At 43.3% G+C, this 25,267-nt stretch overlaps 2 protein-coding genes and 2 non-coding genes across 7 annotated transcripts; 1 reads left to right on the top strand and 3 right to left on the bottom strand.

Annotated features, from left to right (window-relative positions):
* Window positions 1-3,635: 3,635 nt before the first annotated feature.
* On the bottom strand, window positions 3,636-3,709 carry trnai-aau. Its single transcript has one exon. It is a non-coding gene; the product is annotated as a tRNA-Ile (tRNA).
* Window positions 3,710-3,837: 128 nt separating this feature from the next.
* Window positions 3,838-3,911, bottom strand: trnai-aau. Its single transcript has one exon. It is a non-coding gene; the product is annotated as a tRNA-Ile (tRNA).
* Window positions 3,912-8,944: 5,033 nt separating this feature from the next.
* On the top strand, window positions 8,945-19,031 carry LOC120037621 (short coiled-coil protein B). 4 transcript variants are annotated; one of them, XM_038983619.1, is made up of 4 exons: window positions 8,945-9,317; window positions 13,111-13,182; window positions 14,236-14,313; window positions 16,600-19,031. In XM_038983619.1, exons 1-4 carry the CDS (start codon window positions 9,248-9,250, stop codon window positions 16,740-16,742), a joined length of 363 nt encoding a protein of 120 aa, XP_038839547.1. In that variant the 5' UTR covers window positions 8,945-9,247; the 3' UTR covers window positions 16,743-19,031. The 4 variants fall into 4 exon arrangements, with proteins under 4 accessions (XP_038839547.1, XP_038839546.1, XP_038839549.1 ...); XM_038983618.1 differs by having other exon boundaries at window positions 14,233-14,313; XM_038983621.1 differs by lacking the exon at window positions 8,945-9,317 and adding an exon at window positions 12,045-12,155.
* Window positions 19,032-21,210: 2,179 nt separating this feature from the next.
* LOC120037622 (calmegin-like) lies at window positions 21,211-24,845 on the bottom strand. The gene is made up of 5 exons (XM_038983622.1): window positions 24,626-24,845; window positions 22,827-22,943; window positions 22,469-22,625; window positions 21,968-22,122; window positions 21,211-21,658 (listed from the first exon to the last, which is right to left on the bottom strand). Exons 1-5 carry the CDS (start codon window positions 24,776-24,778, stop codon window positions 21,572-21,574), a joined length of 669 nt encoding a protein of 222 aa, XP_038839550.1. The 5' UTR covers window positions 24,779-24,845; the 3' UTR covers window positions 21,211-21,571.
* Between the last annotated feature and the right edge of the window lie 422 nt (window positions 24,846-25,267).

Below are 25,267 nucleotides of genomic sequence, written 5' to 3'. Positions count from 1 at the left end.
TGGCGTAACACACGGGCAATAGAAGGGGCTTACAACTTTATATGAATCTGGACGGGGTTATTTTCCAATGTCTACATTCCACCATTAGAGGGCAGAGAACGTAAACATATCCAGCCCAGTTCACCACAGACAGTTCTGAATATCCGTAACAGAAATTTTTGTGACCTTATTTGACCTTTTCTGCTGCTTTTGAGACAGAGTTCGATCCCTCCTTGGGGCACTACTTGATTTAGTGAATAAAACACTAAACAATCACAATACAGTAACTATGACTAAACAATCACAATACAGTAACTATGACTAAACAATCACAATACAGTAACTATGACTAAACAATCACAATACAGTAACTATGACTAAACTATCACAATACAGTAACTATGACTAAACAATCACAATACAGTAACTATGACTAAACAATCACAATACAGTAACTATGACTAAACAATCACAATACAGTAACTATGACTAAACAATCACAATACAGTAACTATGACTAAACAATCACAATACAGTAACTATGACTAAACAATCACAATACAGTAACTATGACTAAACAATCACAATACAGTAACTATGACTAAACAATCACAATACAGTAACTATGACTAAACAATCACAATACAGTAACTATGACTAAACAAGCACAATACAGTAACTATGACTAAACAAGCACAATACAGTAACTATGACTAAACAATCACAATACAGTAACTATAACTAAACAATCACAATACAGTAACTATGACTAAACAATCACAATACAGTAACTATGACTAAACAATCACAATACAGTAACTATGACTAAACAATCACAATACAGTAACTATGACTAAACAATCACAATACAGTAACTATGACTAAACAATCACAATACAGTAACTATGACTAAACAATCACAATACAGTAACTATGACTAAACAAGCACAATACAGTAACTATAACTAAACAATCACAATACAGTAACTATGACTAAACAATCACAATACAGTAACTATGACTAAACAATCACAATACAGTAACTATGACTAAACAATCACAATACAGTAACTATGACTAAACAAGCACAATACAGTAACTATGACTAAACAAGCACAATACAGTAACTATAACTAAACAATCACAATACAGTAACTATGACTAAACAATCACAATACAGTAACTATGACTAAACAATCACAATACAGTAACTATGACTAAACAATCACAATACAGTAACTATGACTAAACAATCACAATACAGTAACTATGACTAAACAATCACAATACAGTAACTATGACTAAACAAGCACAATACAGTAACTATGACTAAACAAGCACAATACAGTAACTATAACTAAACAATCACAATACAGTAACTATGACTAAACAATCACAATACAGTAACTATGACTAAACAAGCACAATACAGTAACTATGACTAAACAATCACAATACAGTAACTATGACTAAACAATCACAATACAGTAACTATGACTAAACAATCACAATACAGTAACTATGACTAAACAATCACAACACAGTAAATGTTGTTATCATTTAGTAATGTTGTACTGTAGTCTACTGCACCCCATATCAACCAACTACTAGCTGGTCACAAGGCTATGTTGTTATCATTTAGTAATGTTGTACTGTAGTCTACTGCACCCCATATCAACCAACTACTAGCTGGTCACAAGGCTACGTTGTTATCATTTAGTAATGTTGTACTGTAGTCTACTGCACCCCATATCAACCAACTACTAGCTGGTCACAAGGCTACATTGTTATCATTTAGTAATGTTGTACTGTAACCTACTGCACCCCATATCAACCAACTACTAGCTGGTCACAAGGCTACATTGTTATCATTTAGTAATGTTGTACTGTAACCTACTGCACTACATATCAACTAGTAGTGACAAGGCTATATTGTTGTCATTCAGTAAGACTGTAACGTTACTGTACATCACATTATCCACCCAGCTAGCTAGTGATAGCTTAGCTAGCTCCAAAGAAACAACCAATGAATGACCACAGGCTTTTCAACAAAATATATATCTAGCTTGTATGATTGCATGTAAAACAACTTTACAGATGATTACAAAGTTTGAAAGCAAAGTTGACTAGTATGCTGCTCTCTCGGGAACTAGAGCGAGGCATCCAGATATGAGGTTAGCTAGCGCCGTTAGCATTAGCTAGCTAGCAGCGCCAGAATGTTAGCTATGAAAGTATTTATCCAGCAACAATGTCGAGGTCAAAAACGAAAGGAACTATGTTAAGCCATGTTGACTTCGTAAGACATGTCAACTCGGACTGAAATAATGAACAGGCTGAACGTACAATTCTGTGACTAACTAGCTAACTTTAGCTTGCCAGCTCAGTGACCGGTGATGCAACCTATTCCTGTTTACAGAGTGTACGTCCCTCCCCCCTCCCAGGTCCTGAGTCAACATGTGGCCAGAATTGGTTTACAAACCCCATTGACAATCCATGGGAAAATGTTTAGGGCCGTTCACCCATGATAATAACAACACTTAATATTGTTATTATCATATATGACTGTGACATTTCAGTTAATGGAATATTATGAAGCATTTCACACCCACACTCTGTGACCAAGGAGTCTCCTCTCCTCTCATAGAGCACTTACAGAGGAAAGACAGATGAAGGGAGTCAGAGAAGGAAAAGGAGAGGGAGGGAGACAGACTTTTTGTCTTTCTTTAATGAGCCAACCTCATTGTACTACATATACCAGAGAGAGCGAGAGTGAGAGAGAGCGAGAGAGAGAGAGAGAAAGAGAAGTGGAGAAAGAGGGTGCAGCTGTTTGCTGGCTCTTTACCCCTCTGTACTTAGTGCCCTTCTCTAGTTAATGTGTGACCAAGTGAGCATGGGGAAAGGTGTGTGTGTGTGTGTGTTTGTGTGGACGTGTTTAACTATTCTTGTGGGCACCAGAAATCCCCACAAGAATAGTCCACAAACATTTGACCAACTGGGGACATTTTGTTGGTCCCCAAGAGGTCAAATGCTATTTCTAGGGGGTTTATGGCTAAGTTTAGGGTTAAGAGGTAGGGTTAGTTTTAGGGTTAGGGGCTAGGGTTAAGTTTAGGGTTAGTTTTAGGGTTAAGTTTAGGGTTAGGGGCTAGGGTTAGTTTTAGGGTTAGGAGCTAGGGTTAGGGGCTAGGGTTAGTTTTAGGGTTAGGGGCTAGGGTTAGGAGCTAGGGTTAAGGTTAGGTTTTTGGCTTCGGGTTAAGGTTAGAGTAAGGGTAAGAGAACAGGTTAGGTTTAGGGTTAAGGGTTATGGAAAATAGGATTTTGAATAGGACTGAATTGTGTGTTCCCACAAGGTTAGCTGTACAAGACTGTATGTGTGTGTGTGTAAATAATTAATTAATCAAATGATTGATGGACCTGTCTATCAGTTTCTTCACCATTCTGTCTCTTAGTCCATGAAGTCACCTGTCCTCCCTCCCTTCCTTGGATAATAAAATACTAATGAAAACTCCTACAATGAAAAAAAACTCCTACAATAAAATGTCACTCCACAATAACCATCGAAAATTCATACTACTAATTTAAAACGCATACGGTAGAACCCAATCAATAGAGTTATGCGACACTGTAGACATTCACAGTAAAGTTTAAAAAAAACTTGCTGGCCAGTACGGGTATCGAACCCGCGACCTTCGCGTTATTAGCACGACGCTCTAACCAACTGAGCTAACCGGCCTAGTGGACATGTTTCACCAACGGAAGGTTATACTACTAATTTAAAACGCATATGGTAGAACGCAATCAGTAGCGTTATGCGACACTGTAGACATTCACAGTAAGTAAAAAAAAAAAAAAAAAACTTGCTGGCCAGTACGGGTATCGAACCCGCGACCTTCGCGTTATTAGCACGACGCTCTAACCAACTGAGCTAACCGGCCGTAGGTACTGCTCACTCAACCGAAGGGGGTAGAAGAAACTACAACGTACTAAAATACACCAGAGCGAGATCGAGACATTCCATAACAAATCCATCACCTACAGAGAAATAAACCTGGAGAATAGTCCCCTAAGCAAGCTGGTCCTGGTGCTCTGTTCACAAACACACCCCAAAGAGCCCCAGGACAGCAACACAATTAGACCCAACCAAATCATGACAAAACAAAAAGATAATAACTTGACACATTGAAAATAATTTACCAAAAATCAGACCAAACTAGAAAGCTATTTGGCCCTAAACAGAGAGTACACAGTGGCAGAATACCTGACCACTGGTACTGACCCAAACTTAAGGAAAGCTTTGACTATGTACAGACTCAGTGAGCATAGCCTTGCTATTGAGAAAGGCCACCGTAGGCAGACATGTCTCAAGAGAAGACAGGCTATGTGCACACTGCCCACAAAATGAGGTGGAAACTGAGCTGCACTTCCTAACCTTCCTAACTTCTAATGTTCTTTAGATGTAATGTTATTAATCATTGAACACGTGTCGAAGGAAGTAAAAGAAGTTGAAGTTGTGATTAGCGAACATGAGGTTGTACTGGAAGGAGATTCTAGGCCCTAATCTCACAGCCATAGACGACACGATCAACCAGTCCATTGGGAAATATAGAGACTTTCTACAAGCAACAAAGATCAAGAAATATCAGGGAGACACAGAGGACTACCAGCTCAACCAGGTGTACGCATGGGAAGGCCCAAGAACAGGAGCACCGAGAGGCCGACGTAGAGACGCACTACTGATCGGGGGACGCAGATACGCAGAAGTGGGAGGACATGGAAACACGCACACAGAGGCATCCACTGAGAGCGAATTCCCTACAGACAGCGACTCCAGCTACCGTCGCACACTGTCGTTTTTTTTTTTAGCCCGGAAGCAAAACAAGGCCCCACGAAAGAAAAGAAACGATGTCGGAGAAGCAAGCGGTCAAAGAGGGGACCGGGAACACAGGCCGTGGACACCACGCTACAGCAGGACTTGGTAATTAACCTCTCCAAAAAAGACCCTTCCGACGCGCAAGTCTCAGTCTTATCTAAGGGCCTCTCTTTTGTACCTACATGTACAGATAAACCATTCGATACAAAAGATGATCTGTTTAAATTCTTTCGCAAGATTAAACTTAAGCACGTGTTTTCTCAAAACACTGTTTCGGGCCTAGAAACAAATCAAAGAACCGGTACCCATTTTAAGCCCAAAAGGTAATTATGTCCCATGGTTAACAACTCCTCGATTAATACCTATTGTAGGTTAGTCGAACAAGAATCCATGTAAGTATATACGAGACCAACAAACCACATTCAGAAGAATCGCACTAGAACAGAAGAACTGGCACTCAATGAATTAATGAAAGATTAATCTTTGGTTATTAAACCTGCAGATAAGGGGGTGATGTGGTTGTTTTAGACTATGAAAAATATAAAGAATAAATTCAGAGACAACTCAGTAATGAACGTTTCTATAGAAAACTGAGTGTTGATCCCACACAGGTGTTCCAAAGGGATATATGCTCTAATCTGGAGCCCTATTAAACAACCTCATCTCAAAACCTGAATATGAATATCTTTGTTGCAAATGTGCCATACGTCCATGCCTATACATGTTGCCGAAATGACACAAACCTAAAACACAACAAGGCAACTATCCAGACAGACCAGTGGTTGCAGGAATAGGCTCAATGCTAGAGCCATTGTCGAACTTTGTAGACTCTTTTATTACAACTCATGTGCAATCATTGCCATCATATGTGAAAGATTCTATAGACTTCATAAACAAGATCTCACCAATAACGGGTTTAATAGAAGACTGTACTTTGGTCACATTAGATGTGGAGAGTCTATATACCAGCATTCCCCATGTGGGGGGGCTGGCAGCACTAGCTCACTATTTGGGAGACAGAGACACTAACGAATACCCACCAACCCAACTGTATTCTGGAGTTGGCTGAATATGTTTTGACGTGTAACTATTTAAGGTTTGATGATGAATACTATCTCCAAACGAATGGAACATCGATGGGCTCTACATTCGCTCCGAGCTATGCTAACCTCTATGTGGGTCTTTTTGAAGAACGTTTTGTTAATAATGAAAACGAAAAAACATTTTTGAATAAAGTCCTGAAGTGGTATCGATATATTGACGACATTTTTTGCATATGGGAAGGAACGGAAAAAACGCAGTCACATTTTATGGCACTACTCAATGACATTGACCCCAATCTCAAATTCACTATTGAATGTGACACTCAACGTGTTCATTACCTCGATATGTGGATTGAGAAATCAAATGGAACCCTGTTTACAACTCTGTATAGAAAAGAAACGGACAGAATATTCTATTACAGGGGGACAGCTTCCACCCGGAGCCATTAAAAAGGGAACTTCCAAGAAGCCAGTTTTTCAGACTGCGCCGTATATGCCACTCCACAGAGGATTATCTAGAAAAAGCAGCGGAAATGCGCACTAGGTTTCTAGGAGGCTATTCGCCACTATGTGTGGATGAAGCTCTTAATTTGGCATTGGAAAAACACGAGATGAACTGCTACAAAAAAGACCCGCTAAAGCCAAAGAACACTCCGTAATGTTCACAACCACATATACTTTGAACTCGCGAAAAGTGGGAGGTGTGGTCAAGAAACACTGGCATATTTTATCATCGGACCCAGTTTTGCCGGTGGAATTTACAAATCCACCACTTATTGTGTATAGAAGAGGTCGCAATTTACGCGATAATTTGGTTCATGTCAACTGCCAGCCACAAAAGAAAATCAGCCAGGCTCTTTACGCCCTCTTCCAAATGGTAGCTATAAATGCAGAGGATGCGCACAGTGCAACAATATGATGAAGTGTGAATATTTCTACCACCCACACACAGGAAAACGGTTCCAAATAAATGACATTATTACGTGTTCCACCACCCATGTTATTTACATGATTAAATGTCCATGTGGACTGTGCTATGTAGGTAAAACCTCTCGTTCTCTCAAACAGAGAATTAGTGAACATAAAAGTTCAATCAGGAGAAACGACAGGGATTATCCAGTCACAGTACATTTTAATGACCTGAAGCATGACATTTCTACCTTTAGATGTTGTGGCATAGAGAAAGTTAAGATATCAGACAAGGGAGATGACATGAATAATACTCTGAGTAAAAGAGAATGTTTTTGGATTTTCATCCTCCAGACATTATTTTCTAAAAGGACTTAATGATGAAATGCCTATGTATGTTATGTTGTGAATTTGAACATGAATTATGCCCCTATTTAAGATTACTCTGATGTTTTTCGTAAGATGTACCCAATGACTAATGAAAACTTGCTCGGTAGGTCTATGTCCTCATTGTGGTTTTACAGATGTGTTTAATACGTCTTATTTACACACTTTATTTGAATATTTATGAAATGTATGTTGTTATATTTGGTAGCACGTATTAGTTTTTCCTTCACCTCCAACCCCTTTCGATGCGTGGAACGGATGTGGGTGGGGCTAGGTCTACAAAAGGGTGCTAATTTTAAAAAACTCACAAAAGCCACGAGGCCGATACGTAAAGCTTATTAAAGATCAGTGATACTATCAGGAGCAGTGTGCAGGTTCCTTTACGTAAAGCTTATTAAAGATCAGTGATACTATCAGGAGCAGTGTGCAGGTTCCTTTTTCCTGGAACTTCTGTGAGTCTAATGTTTACTGTTCATTTTTATTGTTTATTTTACTTTTGTTAATTATCTACTTCACTTGCTTTGGCAATGTTAAACTTCTTATGGCTGCAGGGGCAGTATTGAGTAGCTTGGGTGAAAGGTGCCCAGAGGTGCCCATAGTAAACTGCCTGCTCCTCAGTCCCAGTTGCTAATATATGCATAGTATTATTCATATTGGATAGAAAACACTCTGAAGTTTCCAAAACGGTTTGAATGATGTCTGTGAGTATAACAGAACTCATATGGCAGGCAAAAACCTGAGAAGTTCCACTTCCTGTTTGAATTGTTTCTGAGGTGGCAGATTTTCAACCAAGTTCTCAATGAAATTACAGCGAGATATGGATGAGTTTTCACTTCCTACAGCTTCCTACGCCCTGCACTTTCACTGGCTGTTGTCATATCGATCCCGTTAATTTCTTATGGCTGCAATCCCGTTTTAACATATGTTTCCCATGCCAATAAAGCCCTTAAATTGAATTGAATTGAATTGAATTGAGAGAGAGAGAGAGAGAGAGAGAGAGAGAGAGAGAGAGAGAGAGAGAGAGAGAGAGAGAGAGAGAGAGGATGCATCTGTTTGCTGGCTCTTTACCTCTCTGTACTTAGTGCCCTTTTCTAGTTAATGTGTGACCAAGTGAGCATGGGGAAAGGTGTGTGTGTGTGTGTGTGGACATGTTTAACTATTATTGTGGAGAACAGAAGTCCCCACAAAAATAGTAAACAAGCATTTGACCAACTGGGGACATTTTGTTAGTCCCCACGAGGTCAAATGCTATTTAGGGAAAATAGGATTTTGAATGGGACTTAATTGTGTGTCCCCACAAGGTTAGCTGTATAAGACTGTGTGTGTGTGTGTGTGTGTGTGTGTGTGTGTGTGTGTGTGTGTGTGTGTGTGTGTGTTTATGGCACTTGAGTGTTTTGTCTTTCTTTTCAACCAACAAATAACCCTCCCTGAACTTTGAAACCTTTATGAGCCAATCAGCAACTGCTTCCCAGGACAAAACTAGTGTCACCTGCCGCCTGTCCAGTCACCAAGGTTATCTGGGCAGGTAACCGTGACAACATAAATAATTCAGAAGGAGAGGGAGCCAGCCGCCTGACGGGAACAGGTGATCTAGAGGGCGGGGCGCTGAAAGAGAGGGAGAGAGAGAGAGGGAGAGAGCGAGAGAGAGAGAGAGAGAGAGAGAGAGAGAGAGAGAGAGAGCTAGAGAGAGAGAGAGCTAGAGAGAGAGAGAGAGAGAGAGCTAGAGAGAGAGAGAGAGAGAGAGAGAGAGAGAGAGAGAGAGAGCTAGAGAGAGAGAGAGCTAGAGAGAGAGAGAGAGCTAGAGAGAGAGAGAGAGAGAGAGAGAGAGAGACAGGGGTGAAGGAGAGGCAAGGGAGTGACACAGACAGAAAGCAGGTTGAGAAAACAAATGTATAAAAAGAGGGACTGTGAGAAAAGAGTCAAACGATAAGGAGAGACAGAAAGCAGGAGTGAGGCAGGGAAAAACAGGCCGACAGGGAGAAAAGAACGTTTAGGCTAGAGACCAGAGGCCAGAGAGAAAAATAAACTAAAAGGGTGAATCAGGGAAAACTCCAGTCCGGTCATGGAAGCAGAGCTGGAAGAAGAGGACGGGAGTTTCACTAACATCTCCCTCGCCGATGACAGACCTACAGGTAAGACAAACTCACATTTAATTGCAAAGCTAGTAGCTCTGTCCATTCACCTACACACACCTATAGGAGAGAGTGGGGTAAGTTGAGCCACCCTTGTTTCCAGGAAACCATACACACACACACACACACACACACACACACACACACACACACACAGATGTTAAGTACTTTTTAAGCAGTACAGCGGTGAGGTTTTTCTTGTGAGGCAGGATTCAGGTGTGGTTGTGGGTGGACTTTTTATTTGTATTCAGGTCAGCTATAAACACAGACAGAGACAGACACACTGTAAAACCACGTTCCCCCAGAGAGACACAGACAGACACAGACACACTGTAAAGCCACGTTCCCGAAGAGAGACACAGACAGAGACAGACACACTGTAAAACCACGTTCCCCAGAGAGACACAGACAGAGACAGACACAAACACACTGTAGAGCCACGTTCCCCCAGAGAGACACAGACAGAGACAGAGACAGACACACTGTAAAGCCACGTTCCCCCAGAGAGACACAGACAGAGACAGACACAAACACACTGTAAAAACACGTTCCCCCAGAGAGACACAGACAGAGACAGACACACTGTAAAGCCACGTTCCCGAAGAGAGACACAGACAGAGACAGACACAAACATACTGTAAAACCACGTTCCCCCAGAGAGACACAGACAGAGACAGACACACTGTAAAACCACGTTCCCCCAGAGAGACACAGACAGAGACAGACACAAACACACTGTAAAACCACGTTCCCCCAGAGAGACACAGACAGAGACAGACACAAACACACTGTAAAACCACGTTCCCCCAGAGAGACAGACAGAGACAGACACACTGTAAAGCCACGTTCCCCAGAGAGACACAGACAGAGACAGACACACTGTAAAACCACGTTCCCCCAGAGAGACACAGACAGAGACAGACACACTGTAAAAAAAATTCACTAACCTTCTCAAACTTCTTCAGATGACAGTCCTATAACATCATATTACACAATACATATAGAGTTTGTTCGAAAATGTGCATATTTAGCGGCACAAATCGTGGTTATACAATGAGAAAAGTAGCCAAGCTGCCAACAATATGTCGGGAGAAATCTTGGGAGAGGCACCTAATCTAATCAGTAACTAATCCTAAACTTGACTAAAAAATACAGGTTGGACAGCAAATGAAAGATACATTAGTTCTTAATGCAATCGCTGTGTTAGATTTTTAAAATTAACGTTACTACGACATACAGCGTGCGTTAAAGCGAGACCGCACCGAAATTAATGGCGGAATATGAGTTTAACATTTTTCAACAGAACAACGAATTACCATCATAAATAGTTCTTACTTTTTGATGTGCTTCCATCAGAATCTTGGGCAAGTTGTCCTTTGTCCAAAAGAATCGTTGCTCGGTTGTAGAATGTAGTCTTCAACGTTGCAATTAGCAGTAAACATTAGCCATGTGGCAAAGACGTGTCCAACTCACTAAAACGCAGCACTAATAAATATCCGAAAATCGCAATATACTGATATAAACTGATATAACTCGGTTTAAAATAACAACATTATGATGTCTTTAACACCTATATCGAATAAAAACAGAGCCGGATATATCTAAGGGCTATAACGGGAGCTTTCTAGAACGATATCCAGAGGTCCTTTTTGCGTCAGGGCGAAGAGAAGAAAGGGGGAACCCCACGTTGCCCGCCTATTTATAAGCTCTCAGATCTGCCCAGCAACTCCATTTCAATTCTCACTATTCGCTGACATCCAGGGGAAGGCGTATGCAGTGCATCTCAACCAATAGAAGACAGGCAAATTAATAAACCGACCTCAGAACAGCCAGCAGAATTCAGCATTCTCACATCCTCATAGGAAAATTGCTCTAACTCCAGTTCTGTTTTACTCACAGATATAATTCAAATGGTTTTAGAAACTAGAGAGTGTTTTCTATCCAATAGTAATAATAATATGCATATTGTACGAGCAAGAATTGAGTACGAGGCAGTTTAATTTGGGAACGAAATTATTACAAAGTGCCAACAGCACCCCCTATTGAGAAAAGGATAAGCTACAGAACCCTAGGACTGGAGGTACAGACTGGGTAGGGTTGGCCAAGCAACAGCCTCACCTGTGTTAGTCTTAGCTGCAGACAGAAGGAGACATATAAACCCTTCAAACTGGAGCACAGAGCAGAGAGTCACCAAGCACATTGATCCTGGTGGCTGTGATATGGTGTGTGTGTTACGGCTGGTCTAGCCTTGCCAACTGTTGCTGCACCGCTAGCCTGTGTAGTTCACTACTAAGGGAGTGACCGAGAGACTGTCAGAGCTGCAGTGTGTGTGTGTGTGTGTGTGTGTGTTTATGGTGTCTGAGGCTGTACTATAGTGAAGAACAGAATACAAATTAAATGGAATACTCACGCATGCATGTGCTCACACAAACAGATACAACCTGCACAATCAATGCACACATACAGACGCACACAGTGCTGCCACACCTATCGGATATCAAATGTCCTTCACGTTTTCCCTTCATCAGACTACTAGTCTACATCTAGTGGAAGGAGCAAGTAGACAAGAGGAGGGATTGAGGTCATACAAGCATATTGTTACGGGACGGGGCCCAATAAATGTCGTCGTTATTTTGCTACCACCTGTGGCTGTTTGCATTGCGCGGGCTCCCCCTATCGGCCGCGTCGATCCCTACACCCAGCCAATGTGGACGTGTGTGAGGACGTCCCATCGCAGACTGTCATACATGGGAAGCCGCAGTGTCGTCTTAGCAGCTAATAACGTTATCCACACAAACCGGCTAAGGTTTTGACACAATATTGTTATTATATCGAAGGGTAAGTGACTGAGATTTCAGAAATATAAACGATACTACGTGGCTAGGCTTGTAGTTGTTGAGAATCGCACGTCAATTCTACGGATGACAGATTTCTGAGATTTTAGCTGTCTAACTTGCTACTGTAACAAGCATTGTGACTAACTACGAGTTAGCTATGTACACAAGCTAACATCATAATATCGCAGTTATTAATTTGACAGCCGGTAGTTAGCTATAGTAGTCGTTTTCTCAGTTTTCTTGCTTTTCTGTAAAATGTTAGCTTATTGTATGAACCAGCTAGATGGCGAACATTAGCTTGCCGCTATGCTAACTTACTAGCTAGCTGCCTGGTCTTGGGTGTGTTGCTGTTTAGCTACTGTAACGTTAGCTAGAGAGCCAGCTAGCATCACTTGTCATCTTGGCCTGTTATGGCTTCCTCTGTCTTCTTGTTTGGGTATTTGGATGATGGTAGCCAGCTAACGTACAGTACTGTTGTTCACTTACCTAGCTAACTACCTTTATCCGCGTCATTTGAATTAATAGTCCGTTAGACAGGTCGAGGAGTTAACTGGGGACCGTTAGTTGGAGACTCCCAGCTTTTTGGATCGAGCCAGATGAGTGAGGTCACTTTGAATGAGATGGCAGTGCTCCTGCAATGACATTTCCCGCACATGTTACGTTGTTTTGGACCCTTGTGGCGCAGTTGCCTAAGGCACTGCATCTCAGTGCTAGAGGCGTCACTACAGACCCTCGTTCGATTCCAGGCTGTATCAACACCGGCCGTGATTGGGAGTCCCATAGGGCGGCGCACAATTGGCCCAGCGTCATCCTGCTTAGGGTTAGGCCGTCATTGTAAATAATAATTTGTTCTTAACTGACTTACCTAGTTAAATAAAAATGTATAACAAAAATCATATGATAGTAGCTAACTATATTTTTTGCTCACCTTGATATGTGTGTGTGTCTACATACAGTGGACAGAGGAAGTGCAGTCCTGCATACCAAACAGGACAACGAGGACTTCACCATGAACTGCGACATGGATGGTGATGCCACAAACAACAACACATCCTCTGGTTGTGTCTGTCTGATGCTGTCTGTCTGTCTGATGCTGTCAGTCTGTCTGTCTGTCTGTCTGATGCTGTCTGTCTGTCTGATGCTGTCAGTCTGTCTGTCTGTCTGATGCTGTCTGATGCTGTCAGTCAGTCTGTCTGTCTGATGCTGTCTGTCTGTCTGATGCTGTCTGTATGTCTGTCTGATGCTGTCTGTCTGTCTGATGCTGTCTGTCTGTCTGATGCTGTCTGTATGTCTGTCTGATGCTGTCTGTCTGTCTGATGCTGTCTGTCAGTCAGTCTGTCAGTCTGATGCTGTCTGTCAGTCAGTCTGTCTGATGCTGTCTGTCTGTCTGTCTGATGCTGTCTGTCAGTCAGTCTGTCAGTCTGATGCTGTCTGTCAGTCTGTCTGTCTGATGCTGTCTGTCTGTCTGATGCTGTCTGTCAGTCAGTCTGTCAGTCTGATGCTGTCTGTCAGTCTGTCTGTCTGATGCTGTCTGTCTGTCTGTCTGATGCTGTCAGTCAGTCTGTCTGACTGATGCTGTCTGTCCAGTGTGTGTAACAGAGAGGTGTGTGTAACAGAGAGGTGTGTGTAACAGAGAGGTGTGTGTTACCTTCCAGTGTGTGTTGTAGCTCCAGCACCTGGTTGATGAGCCTTGTCTGATGCTGTGTCAGTCGCTGTCTATCTGTCTGTCTGATGCTGTCTGTCTGTATCGTCTGATGCTGTCTTTCAGTCTGTCTGATGCTGTCGGTCTGTATCGTCTGATTGTTTACATGTGTGTTCAGTAATATACTGTGTGTTTGTGTGTAATATAGTGTGTGTTCAGTAATATAGTGTGTGTTCAGTAATATAGTGTGTGTTCAGTAATATAGTGTGTGTTTAGTAATATAGTGTGTGTTTAGTAATATAGTGTGTGTTTAGTAATATAGTGTGTGTTCAGTAATATAGTGTGTGTTCAGTAATATAGTTTGTGTTCAGTAATATAGTGTGTGTTCAGTAATATAGTTTGTGTTCAGTAATATAGTGTTTGTTGTGTTTGTCAGGAGACATGGAGAACCAGGTAGAGATGGAGGAGAAGACGAGGCTTATCAACCAGGTGCTGGAGCTACAACACACACTGGAAGGTAACACACACCTCTCTGTTACACACACCTCTCTCTGTTACACAGTGGAAGGTAACACATCTCTGTTACACAGTGGAGGGTGTATCTCTGTTACACACTGGAAGGTAACACATCTCTGTTACACAGTGGAAGGTAACACATCTCTGTTACACACTGGAGGGTAACACATCTCTGTTATACAGTGGAGGGTAACACATCTCTGTTATACATTAGAGGGTAACACATCTCTGTTAGACAGTGGAAGGTAACACATCTCTGTTAGACAGTGGAAGGTAACACATCTCTGTTACACAGTGGAGGGTAACACATCTCTCTCTGTTACAGTGGAGGGTAACACATCTCTCTCTGTTACAGTGGAAGGTAACACATCTCTCTGTTACACAGTGGAAGGTTACACATCTCTGTTACACAGTGGAGGGTAACACATCTCTCTCTGTTACAGTGGAAGGTAACACATCTCTCTCTGTTACACAGTGGAAGGTTACACATCTCTGTTACACAGTGGAGGGTAACACATCTCTCTCTGTTACAGTGGAGGGTAACACATCTCTCTCTGTTACAGTGGAAGGTAACACATCTCTGTTACACAGTGGAGGGTAACACATCTCTCTCTGTTACATGAACACACCTTCCACTGTGTATCTCCTCTCTGTCAGTGAGGTTATCAGTGGCGCTCCAGTTGTGTTAATGGAGCTCCTAAATGGGTCTCCGATCGTATCCGTCCACTCTATCTCCAACGGTTTAGTGTGGAGAGTGGTGGGGGGGTGTTACCCTGACCGAGCCACCCTCTCATCCTCTCTGTGAGGCTAATACAGCTACTCCCTTCCTGACTCAGATGGATTTAAGGGTTTGTCCAAACTGGCACCCTATTCCCTATGGGCCCTGGTCAAAAGTAGTGCACTGTGTAGGGAATAGGGTTCCATTTGGGATGTGTTTAAATGTACCTTAATACAGCAGTCTGGTGCTGCTAAACATTCAGTCACGTCTGGCAGGGAGGAGTATTTGGCAGTGATGTGGAATAAGCTAAAACATTGTCTAGTCTGGCAGGGAGGAGTATTTGGCAGTGATGTGGAATAAGCTAAAACATTGTCTAGTCTGGGAGGGAGGAGTATTTGGCATTGATGTGGAATAAGCTAAAACATTGTCTAGTCTGGCAGGGAGGAGTATTTGGCAGTGATGTGGAATAAGCTAAAACATTGTCTAGTCTGGGAGGGAGGAGTATTTGGCATTGATGTGGAATAAGCTAAAACATTGTCTGGCAGGGAGGAGTATTTGGCAGTGATGTGGAATAAGCTAAAACATTGTCTAGTCTGGCAGGGAGGAGTATTTGGCATTGATGTGGAATAAGCTAAAACATTGTCTAGTCTAGCAGGGAGGAGTATTTGGCATTGATGTGGAATAAGCTAAAACATTGTCTAGTCTGGGAGGGAGGAGTATTTGGCAGTGATGTGGAATAAGCTAAAACACTCAGTCTAGTCTGGGAGGGAGGAGTATTTGGCAGTGATGTGGAATAAGCTAAAACATTGTCTAGTCTGGGAGAGAGGAGTATTTGGCAGTGATGTGGAATAAGCTAAAACATTGTCTAGTCTGGGAGAGAGGAGTATTTGGCAGTGATGTGGAATAAGCTAAAACATTGTCTAGTCTGGGAGAGAGGGAGGAGTATTTGGCAGTGATGTGGAATAAGCTAAAACATTGTCTAGTCTGGGAGAGAGGGAGGAGTATTTGGCAGTGATGTGGAATAAGCTAAAACATTGTCTAGTCTGGGAGGGAGGAGTATTTGGCAGTGATGTGGAATAAGCTAAAACATTGTCTAGTCTGGGAGGGAGGGGGGAGTATTTGGCAGTGATGTGGAATAAGATAAAACATTGTCTAGTCTGGGAGGGAGGAGTATTTGGCAGTGATGTGGAATAAGCTAAAACATTGTCTAGTCTGGGAGGGAGGAGTATTTGGCAGTGATGTGGAATAAGCTAAAACATTGTCTAGTCTGGGAGGGAGGAGTATTTGGCAGTGATGTGGAATAAGCTAAAACATTGTCTAGTCTGGGAGGGAGGAGTATTTGGCAGTGATGTGGAATAAGCTAAAACATTGTCTAGTCTGGGAGGGAGGAGTATTTGGCAGTGATGTGGAATAAGCTATCAGGAGGCTTCTGTTTCTGTATCGGCGTTTCATCTGTCATTAATTACTTAGGCGGGGTGGCCTCCCCTGCCAAACTCTGATGCACCCAGCCTTTATCTAGGGGAAACACTGGTCTGTCTAGTTCTAAGTTCCGTACCTCTGTTGTTCCAGACCTGTCAGCACGTGTGGATGCGGTCAAAGAGGAGAACCTGAAGTTGAAGTCGGAGAACCAGGTTCTAGGCCAGTACATCGAGAACCTCATGTCGGCCTCCAGCGTGTTCCAAACCACCGACAACAAGAGCAAACGGAAGTAACCCACGACGACCAAGAGGAGTGAGACCACCTACAACAGCCTGGTAGCAGATCTGTTTGTGCCATCTCCATGTTTGGGATGACACAAACCGTAGGCATGATAGCACAAACAGACTGGCACTCAGGCTACCTGCAACATCTCTCCCAAATGACAGCAGAGGAGGTAGAAGCTGTTTGTAACCACAGTTCTAGGGACGGATATGGACGTGTTCCAAATGGCAGATTATTTCCTAAGTAGTGCACTATGTAGGGAATAGGATGTCATGAGCTCTGGTTAAAAGTAGTGTACTATGTAGGGAATAGGATTCCATGAGCTCTAGTTAAAAGTAGTGTACAGGATGCCATGAGCTCTGGTTAAAAGTAGTATACTATGTAGGGAATAGGATGCCATGAGCTCTAGTTAAAAGTAGTGTACAGGATGCCATGAGCTCTGGTTAAAAGTAGTATACTATGTAGGGAATAGGATGCCATGAGCTCTGCTTAAAAGTAGTGTACCATGTAGGGAATAGGATGCCATGAGCTCTGCTTAAAAGTAGTGTACCATGTAGGGAATAGGATGCCATGAGCTCTGCTTAAAAGTAGTGTACCATGTAGGGAATAGGATGCCATGAGCTCTGCTTAAAAGTAGTGTACCATGTAGGGAATAGGATGCCATGAGCTCTGCTTAAAAGTAGTGTACTATGTAAGGTAGTCTGATCCTAGATCTGTGGTTAGGGGCAACTTCTAATTCCAGACCCCCGAATCCTCCCAACACTCTAACCACACCCCCAACCCCACCCCTAAGAGTCCAGTTTACATTCTCTTTTTACCCTCCTAACATAAAACCCCAGACATGATTTAACTGTTTTATAATTCATCTTATAATACTGTTTTGTGTTGTCATGTCAACTGCATCTCTAATGAGTTATGACATCAGACCTTTATTTTGATGACTGGTTGGATCTGGAAGGAAACGGGACTTGTTGTATATGAATATGGCCAAACTCCTGGCCCCAAATATGAATCAAACATATTGAATGACATGTCAATGTAATTCAATAATATTATATTAACACATTCCATCATCTCATCTGATTGGTCAAAAGGTTACCAAGTGTCTGTTTTTTTAATTGTTAATTTCCACCACTTATTGATGGACACAAACATGATGAAGTATGATTCTGTAAGACGTATTTTTAAGCAGTACTACTAATATACTCCTCCGATGTGTGTTGTCGTCACTGGTATGCTACTCATTCCACTAGGAACGGGGTTCCTAATTCATATCGTCACCGTGCCGTGTGGTCAGTAGGGGAAAAGCACAGTAAACAAGTGTTATTCTGAACATGACAAATACAACCCTTGACTAGGGTCAAGTTACACTACAGGGTGAGACGGCCTCCTTTACTGAACATGACAAATACAACCCTTGACTAGGGTCAAGTTACACTACAGGGTGAGACGGCCTCCTTTACTGAACATGACAAATACAACCCTTGACTAGGGTCAAGTTACACTACAGGGTGAGACGGCCTCCTTTACCTATGATGGTAGAGGAGGATGGAGGGAGTGAGGGAGGACAGAAGAGAGAGAACTCTGCTTTTTACAGTTAAGAGCCTTGAGTGGTATTGATTAGAACACTCAGGCTGTAGAACACTCCGGAAGGTTCCGTCAGTGCATTAACACAGATCTGCTGATAAGGAAGGTTGTTATTCCTGCTTTGGGTAATGGCCTGTGGAAGCATGGCTGTGCTCTCTCCTAGGCTGGTTATAGTAGAGAGAGCCGTGATCAGGATAACATGGACAGTTAGGCTTTTGGCTAGGTCAATTTCCATTCTATTTGAATAGAGGATGAAATTCCTAATTAAAATCAGGAAGAATCACAACACTCAATTGTACAGAGATCAGAGCGAGTGGTTCTATCAGAGAACCATTCTATGGGTTCCAGGTGCTAAAGGAAAAGATGAGGGAATATTGGAGATGATTCCACTGCACTTCAATGCATCATGTTATTTATTTTTAATTATGTTAAATGGTATTATATTGTATGCTCTTGACTCTTGTTAGTCCCAAATGGCACCATGTTCCCTATATAGTGCACTACTTTGGGCCTTTAGGGCCCTGATCATAAGTAGTCCACTATATAGGGAACAGAGTGCCATTTGGGACAGTGAACTTAGTTTTTCCTTCAGGCATGTTGATAATGTCTACACACATCCTATGGAACTAACTGCCTGGTGTGTAGAAGTTTAGAGATTCTATGTTGCCTTTTAACACTTTTGTTTTAATAAAAAAATATACTTCTTATGCTTTTGTACGAGTCGGGAGTGTAACTCTATCAATGGAAAGGAGTGAAGGAGACAAGGAAGTAGGAAAGGATATAATTAAAAAGCAGACAAGAGAAGGATATAAGACCTGTTGACAAGTGAGGTGAGATCTTGATGAGTTTCTATAGGTTCTCTAGACAGCAGACCCTGTTCCAGTACAACCCAGGCAAGCCAAGAATGCTCTGTTCCGATCCAGAAGGTGATGTTCCCTTTCAAGGCCACACTTCAGACAACTCCTTGGGTGAAGTCTGTCTGCCCCCAAGAGCGGAGCAGCCTAGTACAACACTAGTCATAGTTAATCATACAATGACTCGGCACTTCTCATGGAAACAGTACAATGACAAGTTAGCCTGAGAGCCAGTCTGTTTGAGTGTGTTATACCAAGTCCTTGACAATGACAGAAATGGGGTTGGCAAGACCACAAACAGATCTGGGACCAGGCTTACAACAAGTACAACAACTACTAACTACTACGACTTATTGTACGAAATATTTAATTTTCCAAGAGCAATGTACAATTTGCAACTTATTGAAAACAGGGAAATATGCCTGGTTGTACAAGAACATAAAACATTTACTAGAAAAAGCTGGAGAAAACAGAACAAACAAATGCACATCTCTTTCCATACAAGACGGAATTGTTTATAATTCATTCCGGAACCGGAGTTTGGATGTTCCGGAATACCCAGCTCCCTCGGGTGGAGAACAGAGGGTTTCATGCCGACTTTGACCAAACACGTTGTTTGTTCTGACGTAGGCTCACAATAAGCAAAACAGTGATAAAACTAACTACAAATTATTATATATATATATTTTTTAACATCCTAAAATTTCAATTCACTCAAGAAAAAACAGCATTGTAATATTTTCTTATGTTTTAAATTTAGCCGAAAAATGAACAAGAGGGAGAAGTTTCAAACGAGAATAAATAGATTAGAATTTTTTTTATATATCAGTGCCGATTTTCAATCCTCAGTTTTAAATCCATATAATTTAGTAAAAAACAAAATAACACAAACTGACATATTATATTATGAACTTCCTTTTATAAGTTAATTAATGAAAAACAAACACTATCAATCTAAAGTAGATGTCTAACATTCAACCTGACGTAAGGCGCCTTATTGTCTTAAAATATCCTTCTGTCTCTGTAGTAAAACTTTAAGACTGGTCCCAGATCTGTAGATCTACGTCCCAAATGGCACCCTATTCCCTATATAGTGCACTACTTTTGACTAGAGGCACCCTATATAGTGCACTACTTTAGACCAGGGTCCATGGGGTAGTTCAATGTAACAGGAACAGGGTGCATTTTGGGATGCACAGTTTGTATTTTAGAGCCAAATATTGTCACAATAATAGTCAGAGGAATTGACTCCAACTACAACCAGATCTGAGACCAGGCTGGAGAAACATGGCAACTACAACCAGATCTGAGACCAGGCTGGAGAAACATGGCAACTACAACCAGATCTGAGACCAGGCTGGAGAAACATGGCAACTACAACCAGATCTGAGACCAGGCTGGAGAAACATGGCAACTACAACCAGATCTGAGACCAGGCTGGAGAAACATGGCAACTACAACCAGATCTGAGACCAGGCTGGAGAAACATGGCAACTACAACCAGATCTGAGACCAGGCTGGAGAAACATGGCAACTTCAGTCACACAGCAGCAATACAGTAACATGGCTATAGACGTCTTCACTCTCTATTGACCAGCCTATTCCCTATGTAGTGCACTACTTTTTAACACCATATTCCCCCCCGATGTAGTGCACTACTTTTTAACACCATATTCCCCCCCATGTAGTGCACTACTTTTTAACACCATATTCCCCCCCATGTAGTGCACTACTTTGACTAAAGCGCTATTTCAGGGAATAGGGTGTCATTTGAGACACAAGCCAGAGAGAGCTGCCTTTTAACTTTAGTTTGAATAAAAAAATACTTCTGAAGCTTAACAAATGTCAACAATAAACCAGAACTAGGAACTATAGTCAGGAAGACTGGAAGCTGGAGAGGGGGGGTGAGTTGGGAGGGCAGGGGTGGTTGGGAGGGGGGGTGAGTTGGGAGGGCAGGGGTGGTTGGGAGGGGGGGGTGAGTTGGGAGGGCAGAGTTGGGAGGGCAGGGGTGGTTGGGAGGGGGGGTGAGTTGGGAGGGGTGAGTTGGGAGGGCAGGGGTGGTTGGGAGGGGGGGTGAGTTGGGAGGGGGGGTGAGTTGGGAGGGGGGGGGTTAGAAAGTTGCAGCTGATGAAGATGGGGGAAGGAGGAAGAAGATGGGGGGGCATAGTATTCATTTTGGAAGAAAGGAGGGTTGGGGGGGGTCAGGGTAGCCTTGATGGCCTTAGAGGCTTAACGGATAGAGAGAACAAAGGAAGATAAGAAGGAAAGGGGGATGGTTGTCATTCGACTGATGGAGGAGGGGTAGTATCTTGGTCACTAGGACCACCAGAGGGCATGCAGAGATGAGAGAGAGAGAGGAGAGAGAGAGAGAAGGCTTCATTTGTTGTCGTTGGTCTTCATCAGTCTTTCCGTACCCTCCTCTTCCTCACGGCCTGTTTGTGTCCGTCGCCAACGCTGTGGCCCCCCTCGTCCGCCTCCTTCTTCTGCTTGGAAACGAGGGATGAAAAAGAAGGGATGAATGAAAGACAAGGTGTCCCAATGTCTACTTTCTCCTGAAGTGTGCACTTGTTCACTACTTCCCACAAATCTAGAAGCATTGGATTGGTGGAGGCATGTTCTCGTGGAAGTTTCCACCATATTTCTTCCACCAGTCATTTCAGTGAAGGGAAGTGAACAAGTGCACACTTTGGGAGGAAGGAGAGATAATTAGGGTGAAGCCAGAGTTTCAGAGTGTCAAATGTGTGAACTGAGTATTGTAGAGGACGTTTTGATCTTTCAGACAACTAAAAGAGTACCTCAGCACCGACATCATCCGATGCTGCCTCATTGGACTTGGTCTCTTCTTCCTCCTCTCCTTCATCCTCCTCCTCCTCCTCATCGTCTTCTTCATCTTCTACGCTGTCCCCTCCAGCTGCCCCACTCTCCTCCTCCGCCTTCTCTTTCTTCACTTCTGAAAGAGAAAAGGACAATGAGAGGAAATATTAACTAAGGAAAGGAGAAGAAATATGGGAGAGAACAAGTGAGGAGAGAGAGGGGGAGGAAGAGAGGGGGAGGAAGAGAGGGGGAGGAAGAGGGAGAGAGAGAGGGGGAGGAAGAGAGGGGGAGGAAGAGGGAGAGAGAGAGGGGGAGGGAGAGAGAGAGGGGGAAGAGAGAGGGGGGGAGAGCGAGAGGGGGGGAAGAGGGAGAGAGAGAGGGGGAGGGAGAGAGAGAGGGGGAGGAAGAGGGAGAGAGAGGGAAAGAGGGAGAAAGAGCGGGAAGGAGAGAAGGCGAGCGAGATCTCATGTCTTCTCTCTGACCTGCAGGTTTTGGACTCTCAGTAGCTTTGGCCTCAGCTGCTTGGTCTCCCTTCTCCTCTTCTTCCTCCTCCTCATCTTCATCCTCATCTTCCTCCTCCTCTTCTACATCGGGTTTAGGCGGGTCCACCTTCTTGTACACATAGTCATCATCTGATTTCTGTAGGAAAGAGAGAGAGAGTCAGACAATGAGCTGGTGGTTAGATCGATAAATACCCTCTTAAATGGCAAAGAACAAAAGATATAGGAGTGTTGATTGGTTCTGTATAGTGAAAATGACAACAAGATGAATAGAATATCAAACAGACAGAGCAGGAAACACCACTGTGTGAGTAACAAGTCCGTGGTGTTGGTGTGTTACCTTGGGCCAGCAGAATAACACAGTCAGTCCTACGGGCAGACCAACAGTCAGTATGTAGACCACCCAGAGCCACGGTCTCTCCTCTGCTGCCATGGTCAACTGGGAAAACACACCCGGCTGGAGGGGGGGGGGGGTATTAAGCAAATATAACTGTGTGAATGTGAATGAACATTCAATGAGGAAATATATAGAAAGTTTTTAGCAAACTTAAACTTAAATATTTGTATGAACATAAGATTCAACAACTGAGACTTAAACTGAATAAGTTCCACAGATATGTGACTAACAGAAATGGAATAATGTGTCCCTGAACAAAGGGGGGGTCAAAATCAAAAGTAACAGTCAGTATCTGGTGTGGCCACCAGCCTCGTCTCCTCCTCATGGACTGCACCAGACTTGCCGGTTCTTGCTGTGAGATGTTACCCCACTCTTCCACCAAGGCACCTGCAAATTCCCAGACATTTCTGGGGGGAACAGCCATAGCCCTCACCCCCCGATCCCAGACGTGCTCAATGGGATTGAGATCCGGGCTCTTCGCTGGCCATGGCAGAACACTGACATTCCTGTCTTGCAGGAAATCACGGACAGAACGAACAATATGGCTGGTGTCATTGTCATGCTGGAGGGTCATGTCAGGATGAGCCTGCAGGAAGGGTACCACATGAGGGAGGAGGGTGTCTTCCCTGTAACGCACAGGGTTGAAATTGCCTGCAATGACAACAAGCTCAGTCCGATGATGCTGTGACACACCGCCCCAGACCATGACGGACCCTCCACCTCCAAATCGATCCCGCTCCAAGGTACAGGCCTCGGTGTAACGCTCATTCCTTCGACGATAAACGCGAATCCGACTACCCCTGGTGAGACAAAACCGCGACTCATCAGTGAAGAGCAGTTTTTGCCAGTCCTGTCTGGTCCAGCGACGGTGGGTTTGTTCCCATATGCGACGTTGTTGCCGGTGATGTCTGGTGAGGACCTGCCTTACAACAGGCCTACAAGCCCTCAGTCCAGCCTCTCTCAGCCTATTGAGGACAGTCTGAGCACTGATGGAGGGATTGTGCATTCCTGGTGTAACTCGGACAGTTGCTGTTGCCATCCTGTACCTGTCCCGCAGATGTGATGTTGGGATGTACCGATCCTGTGCAGGTGTTGTTACACGTGGTCTGCCACTGCGAGGATGATCAGCTGTCCGTCCTGTCTCCCTGCAGCGCTGTCTTAGGCGTCTCACAGTACGAACATTGCAATTTATTGCCCTGTCCACATCTGCAGTCCTCATGCCTCCTTGCAGCATGCCTAAGGGACGTTCAGGAAGATGAGCAGGGACCCTGGGCATCTTTCTTTTGGTGTTTTTCAGAGTCAGTAGAAATGCCTCTTTATTGTCCTAAGTTTTCATAACTGTGACCTTAATTACCTACCGTCTGTAAGCTGTTAGTGTCTTAACTACCGTTCCACAGGTGCATGTTCATTCATTGTTTATGGTTCATTGAACAAGCATGGGAAACAGTGTTTAAACCCTTTACAATGAAGATCTGTGAAGTTATTTGGATTTTTACAAATTATCTTTGAAAGACAGGATCCTGAAAAAGGGACATTTCTTTTTTTGCTGAGTCTATCTACGTGTGTGTGTGTGTGTGTGTATGTATGTGTACCTCTTTGGCACTAGCCAGTAGTTTCTACCCAGCTGTCTTCAGCCAAGCAATCAGCCAACTTTTTATACAACATGTGTATGTATTATATATATATCCATCTGTGTGTGTATGTATAAATGTACGCTGAGTGTGTGTGTGTGTCATACACACCTCGTTGGCACTAGCCACCAGTTTCTTGAGTCCCCAGCTGTCTCCAGCCCAGCGATCGGCCACCTCTTTATAGGAAGTGATGATGAAGTTATCGAAGTAGATCTCTGACGTCATCGACCAGAGCTCCAGCCCCACGGCCCTGAATGACCTCATCTGGAACGGAGACAGGTCCTCAAAGTAGTCCGGGTTCTGGATCTTACGCGGGCTCCACACACCCTGGGAGAGGAGAGGTCAAATGTTACAGTAGAAGAGATGCTTTAGTGTCCACACACCCTGGGAGAGGAGAGGTCAAATGTTACAGTAGAAGAGATGCTTTAGTGTCCACACACCCTGGGAGAGGAGAGGTCAAACGTTACAGTAGAAGAGATGCTTTAGTGTCCACACACCCTGGGAGAGGAGAGGTCAAATGTTACAGTAGAAGAGATGCTTTAGTGTCCACACACCCTGGGAGAGGAGAGGTCAAATGTTACAGTAGAAGAGATGCTTTAGTGTCCACACACCCTGGGAGAGGAGAGGTCAAATGTTACAGTAGAAGAGATGCTTTAGTGTCCACACACCCTGGGAGAGGAGAGGAGAGGTCAAATGTTACAGTAGAAGAGATGCTTTAGTGTCCACACACCCTGGGAGAGGAGGGGTCAAATG

This window comes from Salvelinus namaycush, unplaced genomic scaffold (assembly GCF_016432855.1).
Source record: "Salvelinus namaycush isolate Seneca unplaced genomic scaffold, SaNama_1.0 Scaffold1780, whole genome shotgun sequence".
NCBI classification, from domain to species: domain Eukaryota; kingdom Metazoa; phylum Chordata; class Actinopteri; order Salmoniformes; family Salmonidae; genus Salvelinus; species Salvelinus namaycush.
This window is presented reverse-complemented; position numbering and strand designations above follow the sequence as displayed.

What these genes read in the sequence shown, in the direction of transcription:
- LOC120037621 (XM_038983618.1), top strand. Translation starts at nt 9,248, where the DNA reads ATGGAAGCAGAGCTGGAAGAAGAGGACGGGAGTTTCACTAACATCTCC. An exon ending in CGCCGATGACAGACCTACAG is followed by an intron (nt 9,318 to 13,110) that starts GTAAGACAAACT and finishes GTCTACATACAG; the next exon opens with TGGACAGAGGAAGTGCAGTC. An exon ending in GCTACAACACACACTGGAAG is followed by an intron (nt 14,314 to 16,599) that starts GTAACACACACC and finishes CTGTTGTTCCAG; the next exon opens with ACCTGTCAGCACGTGTGGAT.
- LOC120037622 (XM_038983622.1), bottom strand. Translation starts at nt 24,778, where the DNA reads ATGAGGTCATTCAGGGCCGTGGGGCTGGAGCTCTGGTCGATGACGTCA. An exon ending in TGGTGGCTAGTGCCAACGAG is followed by an intron (nt 22,944 to 24,625) that starts GTGTGTATGACA and finishes CCCCCCCTCCAG; the next exon opens with CCGGGTGTGTTTTCCCAGTT. An exon ending in TGTTATTCTGCTGGCCCAAG is followed by an intron (nt 22,626 to 22,826) that starts GTAACACACCAA and finishes TCTTTCCTACAG; the next exon opens with AAATCAGATGATGACTATGT.